Source organism: Onthophagus taurus, chromosome 6 (genome assembly GCF_036711975.1).
Source record: "Onthophagus taurus isolate NC chromosome 6, IU_Otau_3.0, whole genome shotgun sequence".
In the NCBI taxonomy this organism is placed as follows: Eukaryota; Metazoa; Arthropoda; class Insecta; order Coleoptera; family Scarabaeidae; genus Onthophagus; species Onthophagus taurus.
In genome coordinates, this window is record NC_091971.1 from 8,939,832 (window position 1) to 8,960,380 (window position 20,549).

At 33.9% G+C, this 20,549-nt stretch overlaps 2 protein-coding genes across 2 annotated transcripts in view; one reads left to right on the top strand and one right to left on the bottom strand.

Annotated features, from left to right (window-relative positions):
- The window catches only part of LOC111427853 (5-hydroxytryptamine receptor 2A), a 36,498-nt gene extending 27,052 nt beyond the window's left edge, over positions 1-9,446 (top strand). The window contains exons 3-7 of the mRNA XM_023063195.2: positions 1,556-1,780; positions 2,017-2,305; positions 2,747-2,974; positions 5,226-5,525; positions 6,261-9,446. Of these exons, the coding sequence (XP_022918963.1) occupies positions 1,556-1,780; positions 2,017-2,305; positions 2,747-2,974; positions 5,226-5,525; positions 6,261-6,465 (1,247 nt within the window). The 3' untranslated portion in view covers positions 6,466-9,446. The remainder of the gene's footprint in view (positions 1-1,555; positions 1,781-2,016; positions 2,306-2,746; positions 2,975-5,225; positions 5,526-6,260) is intronic.
- LOC111427851 (26S proteasome non-ATPase regulatory subunit 1-like) overlaps positions 1-20,549 on the bottom strand; it is a 112,226-nt gene that overhangs the window by 37,909 nt on the left and 53,768 nt on the right. The window lies entirely within an intron of this gene.

Consider the following 20,549-nt stretch of genomic DNA (forward strand, 5'->3'; position numbering starts at 1 on the left):
ATACTTTAATTAATAATTGGTGATATATCCACAAGAATCCTTCAAGAAATCAATTTTATAGCGAATTTTGAAAATTATCGATGAAAATTGCAACATCGAAAATTTTATCAAAACTTTAAATATTATTTTCTCAAAAACTAAAAGTTATTTTTCAAAACGTGTTGGTTCATTGATAAGAGGACACTGTTATTAACACATTGGAAAATTTTCATACTCATATTCCAAGAAATGGATTTTATACGAATTTTTAAAACTTAATCGGTGAGAATTGCAAAATTCGAAAAAATTCGATCTTTTCAAAATTTTTTTTCTAAAGAACTAAAAGTGATTTTTCAAAACGGCTTGTTGCATTAAAAAGAGGATACTTTAATTAATAATTGGTGATATTTCCACAAGGATCCTTCAAGAAATCAATTTTATAGCGAATTTTGAAAATTATCGATGAAAATTGCAACATCGAAAATTTTATCAAAACTTTAAATATTATTTTCTCAAAAACTAAAAGTTATTTTTCAAAACGTGTTGGTTCATTGATAAGAGGACACTGTTATTAACACATTGGAAAATTTTCATACTCATATTCCAAGAAATGGATTTTATACGAATTTTTAAAACTTAATCGGCGAGAATTGCAAAATTCGAAAAAATTCGATCTTTTCAAAATTTTTTTTCTAAAGAACTAAAAGTGATTTTTCAAAACGGCTTGTTGCATTAAAAAGAGGATACTTTAATTAATAATTGGTGATATTTCCACAAGGATCCATCAAGAAATTAGTTTTATAGCGAATTTTGAAAATTATCGATGAAAATTGCAACATCGAAAATTTTATCAAAACTTTAAATATTATTTTCTCAAAAACTAAAAGTTATTTTTCAAAACGTGTTGGTTCATTGATAAGAGGACACTGTTATTAACACATTGGAAAATTTTCATACTCATATTCCAAGAAATGGATTTTATACGAATTTTTAAAACTTAATCAGCGAAAATTACAATATTCGAAAAAATTGTCGATTATTTCAAAAATTTATATTATAATTTGAATTTATATAATAAAACTAAACCTGGTTTATTTGGATTAACACCTCAATAAGTTGAAAACTCTTAAGATTATTTGAACTCTTCTTCATCGAAATCCAATGAAACGTAAAACTTAACTGGATGGTTCGTGGAAACTTCAAAAAAGAATCGTTTGTTAGTCGTAAAAGACGAGGTTAAGCGTGATAAACGTTTATTATCCTTTTATTATCACGAGGATAATAAAAATCTGTCGACAATCCGGGCTGGGAAAATTATACTTTTTTTGAGGGTTCTCTGTAAACAGAAGCATCAAGGTCTTGTTTACAAAGAAACGAACCGAATTCCTGAACCTTTTCGCTTAAGGCCGCCTTTGTTCGTTAATAATTAAGTTTTCATCGCTTATAGAAGGCTAAAAAAGAAAATAAAAAGGGATATTGAATTATTAATGAATCTGTTTAAAACTGTGGTGATGGTCTACATTAAATAGATGGTTTAAAATTGTTATTTGCATAATTAATGTTTCAATCGTTTCAGGGTATTGGCCGTTTGGAGAAGTTTGGTGCAACATCTACGTAACTTGCGATGTTTTAGCCTGTTCATCCTCAATAATGCACATGTGTTTTATAAGTCTGGACCGGTATTTGGGTATCCGTAATCCTTTGAAAACCAGGCATCGATACACCATACGAACCGTAGTACTCAGAATCGCCTTGGTTTGGCTCCTTTCGATGTTAGTTTCAAGTTCCATCACAGTATTAGGTAAGAAAAAAAACTCTTTGATGTTATAATCTATTACGTAAACTTTATTTTCCGCGTTATTTCAAACTTGTACTTATTTTCAAAATGATAAATCGTTCTGATTTGTCAAGTTAAATTACCCGATTTGTATTCGGCTCGAGAAATAAGTGTTTTGTTAAAAGTAGTCGCGTTGAACGACGATAACGTAGCGTTAACATTTACAGATCGTTAATATTCCTCCAAAATTTATTTTTCAGGTATAACAAACCCTAAAAATATCATGCCAGAACCGGAGCAGTGTGTCATCAACAACAGGCTGTTTTTTGTGTTCGGATCGTTGGTCGCTTTTTACGTTCCGATGGTGGTAATGGTCGTAACCTATGCCCTTACCGTACAATTGTTAAGGAAGAAGGCTCGGTTCGCTGCCGAACATCCAGAAGCCGATCAATTTCGACGACTCGGTGGTCGGTTTCCATCGAAAACCGATAGGTCAACTACTATTGCCACTCATCATACATTATGGAGAACAGCAGGAGTATCAGATAGGTAAAAATATTTTCTTTTTCGATATTAAATATTTCAATACTCAACGAACTAATAAAATAAATAAATATCCAAATAATTTTAAAAAATTGAGACACATCTGGTTGTTAATGTTAAATCTATCGACTAAAATGCATCGATAATACACTTTAACACCCACAATACAAATAAACCTAAGATATCCTCAAAGTCATTTATTTCCTTAGAATTAAAACATTTTCCGCTTACTTAAGCTCATTCATAATTTATCCACCTAACCCTTTTGCTAGAAGTTTTAACCTCTTTACGAACCAGAGATAAATGTTTGAATTTGGATTCACGCCAAATAGAATTCGTAATAAAATCGTTTACCGTAATTCCCCGTTCGTATAAAGCTTTAGGAAAAGATAATACTACCAAAAATAATACCCAATTCCAAGTACTTTGTTACAATACATTTTCCAGAGGTTCCAATAAGATGCGCATCAGTAGTTCGCATACACAATTATCGTACGTGAACGGAGGAAATGCGGCTAACAGTACACCCGGTGGTGGTGGTGGTGGCGGCATCGGTGGGGGACACCGGGATAAAAGCACACAAACGCCGGAAAACATAGCCAAAGAAACGAGGAACTTCCGGTTGCGCTCGCTCAAACTGCAATTGAACAGCGTTCCAAGCAATTTGAATTTCAGGTAAGTGCGGTCGTTACGTCACTTTTTACTGCTTTTACACCACCTGAAGACGTTGTAATTGTATGACCTAGGGGTTTCTCTTCATGATTCGACGAGATGCGGTTTCCCTAAAAATGGGATATATTTTTCCTCTTACATTTTTGAAGATCTCTCTATTCGCATTCTCAATGCAGTAAGTACGTGTTCAACTTGGACGGTTGCCCGGAATGATAAGCGATCAGGGAATTATTCAACACTTCTTGTTATACCAGAAAATGAACATAAATGAATTGGGCTTAAATGAACTAGCTGAGTTATAAACTTTCGTGTAACTTGTGAAATAATCTATTTCAAAGATCATTCAAAAGTTTTAATGGTTTAAACGTGTTTAAAAGTCTTTTTTGTTTTATAAAGAAAACAATAACATTGTTACGAAAAAAAGTTGAGGAGCGTCAAGGTGGTGGCGGTCACGTCACGGGTATCTTATTACGAGTTTACCTCGGCACTTTTAAGATCGACGAAGGGCGGAATATATCACGGTGAGTAAGTTGCTCTTGAGGATACCGTCACGGAGACGTCCTCAATGATGAGTGCTCGTAGCTTGAAGGCGAAAAAGAGTAACGAAGATGCGCAAGCACAAAGTTATAAAAATTTAAATTAAAAAAAGAACTCCATAAAATAAGAATTTAAATAAAGTTATAAGTAGTTTCGAAATTTGGTGGTTTTGAAATGGAGTGTGGTTTTTTGGGGGGGAGAAGTGTTGGAGTGCTTTACAAGGAAGAAGCATTAAATCGTTGATGTCGTGCGTTGAAAGGATATATACAGATAACAAGGGGATCTTTTTTATTAAAAGACACAAAACCTGTCACACCAAGTGATGATAACGCAACCTTGCTTCTCTGATTAATCGATTTGAAACGAAACACGACAATTTCCCAACCTTAACTGTTCGTGGTTTTCGTCCCTCATTCAGTTTTTACCCATTTCCTTGAAAACGAAGCCATTCCGTATTCTTTTCCTGCTCTTATTAATAAATCACGTGATTCCCGAGAAACGGCTTATTGGGCCGTAAAGTGCGGAAAGCAAAATTCCAGGACACGGCAACGTTCCACTCGAGTCGTTTTCCCGTTCATATTATTTATTTTTTCTTCTTTCATCCTTTTTCTCTCGGCCGTCGCGTAGGAGATCTTTTAAAGGACGACGATTTTCACTCGACGATATCCCATTTGCACGGCATAACTAGGAAGCCCCGGTTTATGCAAATCCAGGGGTTAAATTCATGGCGCATATACGAACAGAATAATAGCTATGATCTCTCTCTCACTCACCCGACGAGTCTTAGTGATATGATGCCTGAAAATCCTGAAACGACGTCCACAACGACGAATCAACAGCTGTAAGCTATAAACTGTGTTTACATATGTCAAGAGGGAGATTACAATTTAATTTTTGCAGTTGTATTTATTTATTATTACTTCATATTTTTAAATTAAATGGAAACCTTTTTTTAAATACAGTTAAACCTCGATATGACGGATTAATATGGGAGAGAGAGTGTCTAGCTAACACTAGACCTAGAACTAGAATCATTCGGGTTTAGCCGAACGTCTCTTAAGACGGCTAAACCTGTCGTGTAGTTCTAGTTTTATTTCAATGAAACGTATACAACAATCAAACGCTGAATAACAACTAAAACTAGAACTAACACTAGCAATACAACTAACACTAGACCTACAACTAGAAACATTTGGGTTTAGTCGTCTTAAGATATGTACAGTTAGTGCTAGTTCTAGTTTTAGTTCAATACAAATATATAACAATCGTCCTTGATTTATTTATTGACATCGTATAGACAGTTCGGGGAATACCCCGAGTTTATCTATGAACATGGAATAGAGCAACTTGGGGAATACCCCGAATTAGATTCTATCTATCTGCTCTAACATTTATATTTAAACATACTGATTTGTTAAATACGCTTAGGGGTCCATTTTATCGAAGTTTTACTGCTATTAAGTTTTCAATTTTATTTAATAGATAATTTATTCCCTTCTCAAATTTAGTGACCCAACGAAAACCACAAACGATGCTCTAGGACCCATTATCGTTCTCTCATTAACATCGATCGTCAGTCTGAACTAATTGCATTAACATTCGGAGTCTCCACGATGAATTTTAACACTAATTACTCAACAATTCTCCTCCATCATTAATATTAATTATTAGTAATAATTAATAATATTCTAATGATTCTATTTCTATTAAATTTCAGATTGTTAGCTGGGAGGGTTCGAAGAAAACATATAGCAGCTAACGCAGTTGCAACAGAACAAAAAGCTTCGAAAGTATTAGGTTTAGTATTTTTCACTTTTGTTTTATGCTGGTCACCATTTTTCATATTGAATATTATCAATGCTTCGTGCGGAAACGAGTGTAAGATACCAAATCACGTGGAGGTCTTCTGTTTATGGTTGGGTTATGTTAGTTCGACCATCAATCCGATTATTTACACGATATTTAACAGGACGTTTAGAGCTGCGTTTATTCGATTATTACTATGCAAGTGTCAAAGGTAAGTTGAGAAAAATTTAAATTAAAATTCCTTAATTTAAATTGAAATTGTTAAGATCCTTTTGTAAGTTACTGTACACGTTATACGTAATTTCCAAGAGATATAATTGATTGGATTAGTTCCTAAATGGAGCGTTTTGACCTTGGAGGCAATGACACCATAATCAATGGGACGTCAAGGGGCTAATTTATGGCGCGCGTAGAACCCTGGCCGAACTTCGAAATAACTCAACAGTAGACCAGGAGCTACGCGCGTACTTTGATTTATGCGACAAAAAGTGGAATTTTGGGAATCTAAATATATTTATCGTCAAAATAAATGTCAAACGAATTAAAATACCCCCAAAGGAATTTCAACTTTCAACGCGTTTTTTTAAACTGAATGTGATATTTTCCACCCGCATCGCGGCGTGTTTGAATCCATTATTCGGGTCTTTTCCTTCCTCCGTCCAATATTTTATGGTCGCAAAAAAAATGTCGGGGATAAACGTCTAACATAGTTTTCCGGAAGGGATGCAAAATTTACTCAAATTACCCACATAAAACCCCTCTCCCGTTGAGAAAACCGACGGAGAAAGAGCTAAATCGACGTGTGTGTGTCGAAGGTTAAAAGTAAATCGTTCGAATTGAGTCAACGTTGTTGGATTATGGTCGGGCACTTTGGCAATAACCTGAGAGACTTTGTGAAGTTTGTGTTTGCACCGTAGGGGTCATTTGTTGTCTTTTTTGGTTTCAGATTATCGAGACCGGTAAGGTACCGTTCAGTAAACGAAAACAGGAGCGCCGCCAGTTTGTGCACTCCGTCTGCCCTTCCGTTAGCTATAAGTTTACAGGGAACGCCGCTGTTAACACCATCAACCGAGTCTTCTTACGTTGTAACAAGAACACCTTCTTGTACTTTTAGAGAAACGTCGGATTCTTACGACGATCACGACTGTTAATTTCCTTTTTGTATATGTTTTTTATTTAATTAATTAATTTTCTAATTAATTTATTATTTTTTTACGAAGCCAAAAAAGAACTTATTCTAGTGAGAAAGACCTGTTACTTTGTAGGTAGTATATAAAAATAGTATTATTTATTTATTTTTAAATATTTAATAAATTATTAAGTATTTATTCCTACTCTAGCCAAGTCAGTATCTGTTCTTCGTTCCAATAATTTAGTGGAACGATAATAATTGTTTTCCTTTTACGAATTTAATGTACAATTGACAATCCCTGGAATCAACTAATTACCTAAGCGAAAACCCAAAGATACCAATCGATACGTTGTTATTAAAACGTGAAATCAGTCAAAATTAGAATTATACATTTTTTCATTTCAGGAATCTCATCAATTTTAAAAAGTAACAACATTTGTATAAATTGAAAAACTGTTATTTTCTTATAAATTAAATATATTATTTATTACCGTAATTTCTTGATAGCACGCAACGTTGCACCAACATGGAAACTGATTGAACTCATGCACGAGATTATCTTAATGTATTAAATCATAACAATAATCAATTTTTAAATCATCACCTTTTGTAATATTTTTTTACTAAGTTATCAGATAATCAATCCGATTTGTAAATCTTTTGAGATAATAAATCTTATTTTGTAAGCACAAACTGATAGAATAACTTCCCTTCTTAATCTATTACGTGAAAATAATGGAATTGGTTAGAACTAATTGTAAGACTAGAATCTTCAGGTTTTGCCCTGCATCTATTACAGCACTGTTTAACGTTCCAGATTCCATGTTGCAAAATTCTTCAGAAAGTTTCGAAACTTATTTCTGAAGAGGGTTGTAATGGCATACGCTAAACAGTTTTTGAATAAAGCATAAAAACCTCTGACTTATAGAAATGGATAATACCTTGATAAACGCATGTTGGCAAGCAGCTTCCAACACCATAAAACCTTTTTGATCACAACGTTCTCCTTATCCATCATGTTCTCCACGTACTTGCTTTCAAGCTAAATAAAGCTTGATACTCAAATTGCAACAAAAATTTCGAAACGCCAACAGTGTTGTAGTAACTATAACTTCATAATTAAACGCAGTTTTGAAGACCTGATTACTTAAAATTCTAAATCATGCAGTTTTGAAAGATTGAATTTCCAAGGAACTGTTCGAATCAGATAACGAAGCTTTAGATGTTGGAATAAATTTCGAGACTTCATCATCAAAGTTTTCGTGATGTTCGTAACATTATTTTGATTTTAAAGCACAACCTCATTCCTTTAGTTTAGCCAAACTAAAGGAATCTTGACATTTTTCTTTTGCTTGACCACGTAGAATATGAGGAGCCAGTATTGAACTTTATTTCTTCTCAACATATTCTTACTTTTCCATTTATTGAAATATAGTAGAGTTACAAATAATTTTTGAGTTAGTCGGTTAGTGGTATCTCGAATTTTGTACCTAGCAAAAAAATCCAAATAGGCGATGGTTAGGTTGGGTTGGACAAAAGTCCAATTGTGTATCAGCACTAAAAAGTTGGTGTTGTTAGCAAAATTAGCAAAATGACAGTAAAACTATCATTTTCTTGAAATAATTTCATTTTTTGATTATGCAAATACCAAGAACGTTTTTCCATCAATGTTTGGACAGGATTTCTTGGTAATTTGTTTTTAATGGCTAACTGCCCACACAAATGTACTTGGATTTCCAACGAAGCGATTTAAATAACCTGTTGAGTCATGTAATCATGCACATCGACGTTTTATCCCATTCCAGCATTCAAGTTCGGTTCAATATATTAACAAAGTATTTCCTGAAAAGTGAACATATGACATAATGGACCAGTTGCTTGCAAGGCTTAAACTCCTTAGAATTTTTTTTATACAAATTGTTAAAATAAAGTTTGTACGTTGGTGTACGAAGTCGTATCTTAATATGTTCCACATACGAAACAAATTTTTTAGACCGCTTTTCTCAAAAAAGAAAATTTTGTGTGGGAAGATGTTAGGCCAGATATGAGGATAAAATTAACTAGCTTTTGACCTGATTTAGGAGCGGCTTTACAGCCACCAGATAAACTCCCGTTAACTAAATAAATGGTTGGTATAAATCAAATACGCAATTCTTTTCAGTTTAAGAATCGATATCTCAATAACCATTGAATGAAAAGAATTGTGGTAAAGTTTATTAACTTTTTATTGAGATTTGTGATTTTTGAAATTTTTGAATATACGGTTATCCATCTCGTGATAAAATCGATGCCATCGATGTTAATGAATCAAGTTAAACAACTCCAAATTAAAAGTCAATCATGTCGATTCGAGCGAAATGCTTAATGAATAGTTAAGTACTGAACGTTTATTTTTGGTGCCACAATATCGATTTACCTTTATACTTTTCAATAGAACTTTATTACTACTTAATTGCAAAAATAGCTTGATTATAAGATTTATAGAAACACGTTCAAAAATGATTACTATTTGGAATGGTTTCTGTTGGCACAAACTTACACACATTCGTTATTAATATTATAATTACTATTATTATGACAGCGAATTTAAAAATACTTTTGTGATCTATATTTAAATAATCTTCATATATATCATTAATAAATATAAATCGTTGCTTCAAATTTGGACTGATTTCACGTTTTAACGATAACGAACATAATTCATCAAGCACATTTGTGATTTCCTTTTAACAAAATATATTTTAAAGAAATGTACCTACTTAGATATATTTACTATTAAAAATGAAACGTCGTGTCGTAGTATTTAGTTAAAAAATAATAACTTATTGATGGCCAAAAAAGAGATTATACAGCAATAATTACCTGATAGTCATATAATTCCATATGCAGTGTTTAGATCAAGAGAAATATTTAAGGAAAAAGTGTTTACTTTTGTACCATACCTCTCACATACACACCACGTGTCTACGTGAATAATAAAGTTGTTCGTTAAGTTGTCTAGTTGAACGTCTCTCATTAAACCCTTCCAACTACTCAAAAATCCCTCTTCTAGTTATCATAGGAAAGTTTTACGAACTTTCGTAGAGTTTGAGTAAAGGTAAGTGTGTTACATATATTTATAATGTAAACGAAAAGTTTCCAAAATTACCAAATATTAAATTACTGTAATTATATACGTTATAGCTATAATTAATTACGAACATTTATAATGAACGGTAAACAAACACAAATTGTTGACACAATTTCAGAAATTTTCGGTAATAACTTTCAACGTTTGTTTTACAATCGCTGAAACCGTTGTAAACCAACATGAAACAACGAAATGTACACAACACATACAACAATGAACACATTCGATGATCTCGAATTAGCCACCGTTGTAGCAGCAATTCGCAATGCATGTAACAGATCAATATACAATTTTTTCCCGTCCACTTAAACCACCACGATCTCATTAAGACCAAGGGGTAAAGGGTGCAAACTCGTGCCGCAATTTTCCTCCCAGTTTTCGGTCCGACTGTTTTGCAGACAACTCAAGCATTTCCGGAAACGCTCAATTAACCAGAACATCCCCCTTCCAACCTCTTTTGAAACTCGCTTTGTATGTGGTGCCTTGTACGAACACACAACAACGTCTGTTTCGAAATGTGACAAGATGCAACCCGCGTTCGCTCGCGCGTGATAACGGTGATGAGCACGTAATTGGGGATTGTTTGGGGAACGTTCCAGATAGAAAACTTTTTGGAAGGGGGAAATGAAAATTAGCTAAACAACCCCCACCTATTTTACGTTTGGAGAGATAACGAGATGTACAGTATTCTGTTTGGGTTAAATTAATCGATGAAACTAACGCCATCTGGTAATGAAAGGATGTAAAATGAGACTGATTGGGAAAATCAATATTTATGTGTAGAAGGAAGCCCCATCTAGTATTGAGAAGATTTGTGATTAAAAATTTGATTAATCAATACTTACACAATATTAGCTCCCTCTAGTATCAAGAAGATTTAGTGGAGTTTAACTCCATCTAGTATTCAAAAGACTTACTCTAAAGATTTTTAGTAACTGAGTATAATCAATAATCATTATCAAAAGCTTCCTTTTTAGTTTCGATATGGTGATGTTGTTAATAAAGTGCTGCTTTCTATGATTAAAAAGTTGAAATACGAAATAATTTTTTGATTTCTTTTTTGATTTACGACCTAGATTCATTTAAGTGGTGGCATGTTACCGGACAATTAAAATCCGTTTAAACCCCCCCATTTTCCAATGTGGATTTATTTGCATGTCGCGTGACGAAACGCTCGTTCAGATACAAGATTTAACGGTGTTGGAATTAGCGATTTAATTACAGATATTCATCGAGGACTATGTCATAAATATGCAGATACAGAAGGAGAACGATTTGATTCGTAAGGAAGGTTCTGACACCTGATGGCGGGGTCAACAATACAAACATGGGGTAGGTGTTTTGTGACTGCCGGGGGCTTGTTCAAATAAGCGAGCAACAGTCGGTATTTGCCGTTAGCATGCCAATGCAGTATACGAAACTCGATCGATTTACGGCTTGAACTAGAAAGGATCAAAAGAGAAACCTAAAGCTTCAATTTGAGAGGAAATAGATTAAAAATGAAACCACCATAAAAAAAGCGATTTTTTTTCGGTGGCGAACAAATAAGGATATAAAGTATATTTTTTTACAAAACCCTCCGGAACAATTTTCTTTTCAAAACACCTAATTTCAAAAACGCCATTTCACTCTCTCCGTTTCGGACAAAAAATGAGAAGGGAAAACGCAGTTTCAATAAAACCAACCCAACTTTTACGACCACATAAATTATCTCTAAAGGCCGTAAAGCGGAATGTTCCGGTTAATACCGTTAGCAACTTTGTACATTACCAAAAAAAAATGGAAAATAAGATGAGAGACATACATTAATTTGTTAATTTTGAGGTGATCTTTCGTCGCCCGAAATGATTCGTCAGCGTGGTTCAAAACTTCGAGAGCTTGTCAGAACATGCACGTACATGTACGACCGTGACCTGCACGGACGGACGTGTCAAGAGTCTCCGGGTGCTGCTGCTGATGCCGGCAAAAAAAAATCCTCACGTCCCCCGAACACCACTCCATTCGCGCAAACCGAAAGCCCCAGTTATACGAAGCCACAAGAGCTTTGAAAATCCCAATATAGTCTCCAGTCAGTTGTGACCAGCATTAATCTAAATTTACAGTAATAACTGAAAAGACGAAAAATCTGTTGTGTACATTTCGTTATTTATCTTTACGATGGGTTTTTTTCTTTGATACTTTGTACATTTTTTTTTGTATTTTGGGTGAGTGTATACGAATGAGATATGTGTTAAACATGTCTGTTAGACCGTTTAAAAGTTTTAGTACGATTGTAAATCATTGTGGAAACGCGATTTCGAGTCGCAAATACGATCGGGTCGTTCTTAAGCTCCTCGTTTTAAATATTTTGATTAGACCCGGTAAACATTACCAGTTGAGCAAACAAACCCGCGTTTTCTCAATGGACACTTTGAAACCGTATTTTTTTACGTATCTTACGATCTTGTTTAGATTTAAAGGCCAAATCGTTCTTTTCGTTCAAGTTATTCTCAGTATAGTTCAAGGAGTTCTAAAATTACGTGACAATTTCTATGTTTAAACATGAACGATTTTAAAAATAACTTTTTATGGTAGAAAAGAAATTAAAACTATACACGGACAATCGATATATTGTTAGGAAACGGGTCGTGAAGATTAAGGTTAAGTTTCGATTCGCGCGGTCGACCTCCTTAAATAAGTTATTGTAGGCGAATCGAACCGTCTTAAACGGTCGACTATTTAACCGAATTAACCGCGGGAATCCACGATTCATTTTATAAATAGACATGGGTATACTTTAAGTTTCCCTCCTTGGTGAGCGCGTTAATAATAGAATAAAGAATGAACCGGTGCAACTCGAATCGATCTTTTCGTAAATAAAACATTAATATACCAGCTTGACCGTGACATCATACTAAAACAAATTTGTACTTGAAATATTTCAAAATCAAATTACATATCTCATAAAAATATCTTCCATTATCCTTTAATATAGCATCTTAATCTGAGGAAATTACAGTGTTTTACTCTGATTTCGATAAAACATCACATATTAGCTTATTAAGCTTTTACGTAAAGAAAAATCCTCTTATATCCAATAAGGTTAATTAATTCTACTTTGAAATCTTTATTCATATATATATTTCAATTCATTAATATAACGTTTGTAAAACATACTTAATATTCTAGTAAGGTACTAAATATAACTTTTTGCAAATGAAACTGTCGCAAAACTTGCCTATAATTAACGGGTACCGAGAGAGGTAAACACACAGGCACGCTACCACAGGATAAGTAAATAAAACAACCAACGGATTTGGTGTTCCCACTCCTTCGTGGAATTAATTATCTTGGACAAGTTCGAACTTGTAGATTAGTTGAAGCCACTCTGAATGTACACCCAATGTGTAGTGTGTGTGTGTGAGCCGTGTTACACGCGAGCAAGTTTTGCATATTTACCGTTCTGTTTCGCTTGACTCAACTTGACTAGACGAAACGTTCTTTGACTGTAAACCCTAAATTGGATTCGATACTGTTTATACGTGCAAACATAGGACTTTAAAATCAACAGTATAGAATTCCCAGAAAATCATCATCTTGTTAAATTCATTAAAATCGAATCAGTTTATTGCTCCAAATCTGCCATTACAAAAAAATAAGCAAAAATCTGGTTTCGTAGCCGAAGGGTAAGGAATAGAAGGTTTCTGGTTGACAAATCTAGTCACGTAGCGGTTTGAGCTTTTTGGAAAATGGGACGCAATACATCTGTGAGTCCGTTTGTTCTGTGGAACGAGAGAGAAAAAGTTCAAGGTCCGTTCGGAGATGTTATAAAGTTTCGGGAAAGGGGATTTTTGCTGCACAAGAATTTTGCGCTTTTCGTATCGGTACAAAAAAATGAGGTTAAACTCCGCAGGCGATACAACGGCCCAGCAGAACCCGGTGATGGACGGAACTTTTTTACACCCCAATCTGCACCGTCATTGCCAGTTTGGAACCTTGGACACGAAAAAGCTCACGTGAACTCCCCAGGGAATAGATTTTGTTGCGGATTGTTCTCGGAAAATTCAATTTAAAAAAATTTTAAAACATTTAAAAGTTATTAGTATTAAAATTTGTTTCACATTCCATTTTTAAATTTACTACTTTGATTTATTTTAAACCTTTCGCTACATTACTTTTAGGATTTAGGATTACTGTCGATTTCGTAACATACTGTACAAATAACTGTTATACGGGAATAAATAAAATCTGATCCTGTTTTATTTATTATTTTTGATAAAAAAAATCTAAACCCCTCTCAATTTCGTTTTCTTTCGACGCACGTCAATCTAAATTTTAAACCTTGACGAATAATAATACATCAGCCCCCATTGACAAGCGTATAATTGATTGTTGCGTATCACCCTTATAAAAAAATTTAAAAAAATCCCTCTCGACTACAGGAAGAAAGCGGGAGGTAGAAGAAAAAATCTTATTTTGCACCGTACAAAATGTCGAAATTCACTTCTTATTACCATAAATGAAATATTAATGTCGGCGTTAATGTAGAGTGGCGATATGCAAATTATGCAGTCGAGAAGAGTACTACTATGAAGGCAACATCGATCGTATGTTCACCTCACCCTAAATTCTAAAACTCCCCGGAGAGTTTAGGTGAGCCATTTTGCGACAACCTGCAATGTTGTAATCCGGTTATGCGGAGGAAATGGAGCTAAAGTAGCAGCTATACGGATGGGAAAGCTTTAGAATTCGTGAGATATATTTAAAACAGTGAATATAGGCGTTGTATGGGCCGAGTAAACTTCCATACCAAACGGAACTGCTTTATTTATTGTAGCCGGTTTTGCTTCAACCTCCCCAATTAACGAAAGCCGAGTGTTGTTTTGTATTTTGTCAGTTAAATATTCAGTTTACATGTGTGGATATTGTTCTTGTGCAAATCCACCTCAATGTGTTTGCATGGTGTTTTGAATAAACAATTTGTTTTAACTGTAAAATTAAACAAAAATTAACAAGAAATATTAATAAAAATAATCAATAATAAAAACAGTTTTGGAATGATTATAAGTGATAAGGTAAGAGTAAATTTTAACTTCTAACCGACGACTCGACTGTAATTACTTAGGGTTACATTAACGTCAGTTGCCAGGTCGATAAACCGAAGGGTTTTTGCTTGTCAAACGCACTCCTATTAATATAGACCGATTCTAAAGATTGAATTTCTATTTTTAACTGCATAGAATATTAAAAAATAATTCAAGAGTGCTACAAAACATTTTCTTTGATTATTGCTAGACCACGTAGACCAATATTTTTTCCAGATATGAAAAAAATGGTTTTGAGCATATGGTTAAAGAATGTTGTTTCGGATTAGCAACCACTGAAGTCAGAAAAGTTGTTTTAGAAATTGGAATTTGAATAGACATATCTATCAGGTGACCATTTTGCACCAGCTGATGTTTAATGATAATGCCTCTGAACAAGAAATATCTAAAAATTTCTGTCTAAAATTATGGAACGTTTTTCAGTAATAATTCAGGAACCGTAGCGTCGAGAAAATTCGGTAACATTCAAGTCTTTCGTTACTAAAAAATTGCCTAGCGTTGCTGTCGTTGGGAAGTGAGTCAAAAAGTTTGAAGAAACCAGTACAACAATGTAGAAACAAAATGCATGACGACCAAGGTAATCAACGGAAATAAATGTGGAGAGTGTAAATCTTACTTTAAATATGCCTAGGTCATCATTACTCCGCATTTCTCCGAAGACTAAATACTGTTGGAAAAACATTTTATACTGCTAACAGCAGACTAATGATTTTTTGCGAAAGATTAAGCACTGGTAGAGGATGACTAGGTAGTGTTTGCAAACATATTACTACTATATACTACTAGATACTGTGCAATACACTATTCTGCTTAAAGAACACCAGATAGTGCCTAAAATATACTAAATCCGAATAAGAAAGAGTAGACACTACTTAACAAAGACTACACAGTTTAAAGATTGAAAAAAGCACACTGCTCAAAGAAAATTTGAGTTGATCTATCAAAGATATTTAATGATTTCGGTAATTTTCCAAGCCGTTATCAAGCGTGTTGGTGGTCCATACTTTTAATCTTGTCATTAATAGGCTTGTCTTCGTTAACCAGCTAATTGTGGGCTGTTCACAGTGCCAACATATTGTTTTCGAGAGAAGCTCAAAAACCGAATAAGTGGTAACAAACCTTATGTAGAACTTTTCTGAATATAGCCGCAGAACATCGTTCCATTAAGGTCATACACATCCAAAACATCTAATCTCTAGAGGAGGTGCCAAAATTCTTTTGGATATTTCTTGTGGGGTTATCTCAAATCTGAAGTTTGCGCCAATAAACCGATTCAGGCCCATTGAAAAGATCCGCCACAATATGGTAGCCATCATGAAGTAGAAAGCGAAAACAAAGCTTTAAAAAAAATGTTGAAATGGTTATCTGATTAAATAAAAAATAAGTTTTGATAATTTTTGCATCACCTGTTTATTACTACCGCACCTCAATGCATCTTGCGTGATGAAAACATGTGTCAACAGCATATGGTGTGTTATTAAGGTGCCAATATTTCGCGGCATCCAGATAAAATATTTATGACATCTATATAAATGATAATCAGGAACAGTAGTGCTTCCTCTATCTGTCTTGCCAGAAACTTCATGATATTATTTCAAATCGAAAAGACACGTGATTACTAACTTTTTTAGTTTTATTTGATTTTATTAAAGTTACCAATACAATTTGTAATGATTTTATATTAAGAAATTAGTTTGTAACTGATAAAAAGTAAAAAGTAACAACCTAATAACCCAATTTAATTAAAAAAAGAATCGTTAATAAAACATTTTTCCTAGAAACCATTCACATTTTCGCGCAAGACCTACCTTAAAACCGAATTATTCCCCTAGAGAATCCAACATCGCGTGTCCCCCTTTGAAGCGACTACCCCAATTTCGTTCAAACCTCATCCACTACAGCGTCCGTCACACGAAATTCAATTAGGGTCGGTCCACAAATCCATTTTTTTTTCGCTTGGCTAATTTTTACCTCTTGTTAGTTACAGTATATTTTTGTGTGTATCCGTGCAATAGGATGACACAACCATTGAGTTATGCCTTTAAAAAATAATCCCGTCACGCAAAAAAAGAACTGTCACATGGGACATAAACCTAACGCGTGGGCTTTTTAATGTCGTTTTTACCGGTGGGATTGGGCGTCGTGTTGTTGCACCCACTGGAAAAGAATAGTAACCATCGACCTGCTCCTATTCGAAAGACGACAAAAAAAATTGAGGAGAGAGAAATTGGATCGAAGGGATCCCGTTTTCTCTTTTTCCATTTATTTCGTTTTTTATCGCGTTCAAAACGTATAAAATAAATAAAAAAGGACGCGGATGATTTTCTTTTCGAGAGGAAAAAGACTGATTTCATTTTCTTTCTAGGTGTTTGTTTTTCTGATATTAGGTACTTTAGAAATTGAGCCCGAGAAAAAGTTTTTTTTAATCAAATTTCTTTGTTATTTGTGATACCGAAACGCCCTATTTTTTTTCTTTTTGGTTTATTGATGATGGCAACACAGACAAAGACTAATTTATTGGAAAGTGCACCGTCGAAAGCTAAACGCTGAATTAACAATGTTATCGATCGATTTTGGTCTATTTAAAACTGCGAGTCAAGCTAAAACAAATACATTTTAATACTATAAAACAATTTTCTTTTAATTATTTATCTTGCATCTCAACTTTTTTATTTATTTTTTCAGTTATACGTATTCAAGTCTAATCCTAAATAGATTTATACTCGAGAGTACGAAATATTTGCAATCCATCACGAATTCTATCCATTTTTCACACGTCCACGAATGTAAAGTTCGACACGGGAATATTTAATAGCTCGCATTCCGTTCGTAGAAGTTGAATAAGAATAATATTAAATTTATCTCTTACAATTCAAAGATTCGAACAATTCGGGATTAATCGAAGAATGTTTATTCTAGAAATTATATTTGATCTTAAATTTAAAAAGTAGGGGGTTGAAATGAAATTTTAGTAATTCATGATAAATTTGAGGTGCGTTGAATCAAATTAAATTATCTCTTACAGTCCAAAGAATATGATTCTATGGAGTCAATTAAAAATTTAATTAAATGAAAACGGAAAAATGGGAACCAATTTATCTTTTAAAAAAATAGAAGAGAAAAGATTTCACCGTTACAGTTATGAGTCTTACATCTCATATTATATTAGATTTCATCGTGCATCCAAACATACTAATGGAAGATAAGATCTCATGCAATTCAAGCACCTTTTACGAACTCTTGAGGAAATAAGTCTACGACTAGGAATAAAACAATCTTTATAAGTAGTTCCTGCACTCAATATGGTCATATATTTTAATCAATTGGTGTAATTTTTATGTTACTCGTTTTAAACTAATGGATTATTTGAATGGGAATTTATTTATTCACGATAGATTCGTAAGTTCTACACGTTTTGTGCATTAGTATCAGTGGTACACGTTTTCCAAATCTAGTTTTCCGGCTTAGCGTGTACCTAAATATAAAGTAAATACAGAATGAAGAATTAACATTCCAGCAAATATTTCAACGTAAAGCTAATTTGGAGCATTAATCAAAGATTGACATATCATTAATGGGACACTCTTTGTTAAGGGATAAGATCTAGGTATCGCCAACTATTATCAAGGAGCAACTTTTAGTCAAACAAGGATTGGTTTCACAATTTAAGAACTTCATTGGTATCATTTTTACGAAAGATCTAAAATAAACATGCGTTATGTCAGATTACGATGTTGCGATTAGAAAACTACCTGAAAAGAATTACACCAAAAATGAATTCAGATCATTTTTCAGGAAATCCAATAAGTGTAAAAAAAAAGATTTCTAAGCTAATGGCTAAAGCAGACTGGCACTTTTTTTAGTTGATAAAGATGTTCCCATACAAAAGACATAATTTTAGCCACAAAAGATATACTTTTCAAATGGTGCTCAATAAATTCTTTCAAGATCCTCACATAGTATCTTCAATTATAGAATATGGTTGTGTGAATGAAATTTTAGCTGGATTCTGGAAAAGATGTCGTTTCAAAATGTAGGAGCAAAACTGAGAAGAAGCACTTAAGCCAAGAATACACCCAACAGTGTTGTTTATACATTTTGAGTTCTACTCAAGCACAGTGCAACTTATTTCTGAGTAGCTCTGCTTTGATCACTCCATCAACTCTAAAGGATTCATCATTTTCTGTCTTCTTATTCCTACGTTATCCATGAGCTGAACCGCCTTGATGTCATCATTTTAGTGTTATGGCTATTACCAAATTTAATAATAGAATGTTGAGTAGTGTCCATCTTCAAATTTTTATAGAGATAATTATTACGAATATGCCAGGAAGCATTAACATCATTCCTCAGTACTTTATTTGAGATGCGTTGGATTACATTTATTTTCAACTAAGCAGTACAACCACGTAATTATTGTATACATACTTGTACTTTTGTTCAGCCAGTACATTTTTTATAGAATACACCCACCCAGTTGATCTACATTTTGTCTCACATGAGCTTTCCATCGGAGTCTAGTATTAAGCGTAAAATCTAGGCTGTATTGATATATTGAACCTTAGATCCCTGTATTCATACATAGTAGACTTCGATTCGTTAAGCACTATTTTCATTTTGTTGGTCCAAGCTATATTAGCTACATCTGGAGTATTTTTACCACTAGTTATTAAAGCTGTGTAATTGGCAAAGGTGGCGATTACTTTGTTATCATCCAATTTTGGCTTTTCCGTAACCTATACCTCAGCTTAGCAAAATGGCTTATGAAAAAGTTAATTAGACTAGATAGAGTACCAGCAAATGTTTTTTGCATTAATATACTACACTCTATATTTAATGCAAAAGTGATTGAAATTTCAGCACTATGTATCTCTTATCGATTAAATGCAAATAATAAAATTGTAATATAAAACAATAATCGCTTACTGTCACGTTTATACCATATTTTAGAGTGACATCGTATAATAATATGATCGACCTGTATTCTAAGCTCTGACAGGGAGGCATTCTTGTATAATTCATGAATTCCGATAACGGCAGTTTGGAAAATTCAATTATACGGTACTCAAGCTTCCGGGGCTCGCGGTAACATAATAACCATCCGCTGCAGCGGATCGACATCGGGTCGAGTGCCTCCGAAAAGGAACCCAAAAATTCCCATCTACGATTCTCCTGCTCAACAACAAAATCCACTAGTACCATTTTACCATTTTCTTTTCTCTTTTTTAGAACTTTTTCGGTTGTCTCAACCTCGTTTTCTAAAACCCCGGATACCATTATTATTTCCGCTAGAAAACTTTAGTTCTTTCAAATCATATTGTACCTGAATAAACTTATTTGAAAAGAAATTCGCTGGTTAGAGATAATTAAAGAAATGTTTTATATTCGATTAAAGCTCGTTTATCATAATAATGTGTTAGAGAGGGGTTCGGTCAATTTTCGGAAAAAGAGATAATCGGAAGTAATCGCCATGCAGATAACGTTCGCAGTGGGGCCACTTTGCGGCCAAATAATGAGGACGACGAAGCACACGTCGAATGCCGATCAATCATCAACTGCTTCGTAACCACAGTCTCTCTCGCATTCATTTATGAGAGCCGTTTTAGCAAACTCGACGCAAGTCGCGAGCTTTTTAGCACCCACACGAGGCCCTGCCACAGATCGATTATTATAGGTAAAAGCTCTATACAACTCTCCTCATCTCTCTCTCGTTCTGTTTGCACACACGTCAACGTTAAGCGGACTTCGAACGTGTATAATCTTCATTGAGAGAAGCAAAAAATAGAATTACCGAGGGAGAAAATAGGCAAAAAGAAAAATTTTCAAGGAAAAAACTTTAAATCGAAAAAAGATACATGGCGCCACCATGATCGAAATGATCAACGTCGG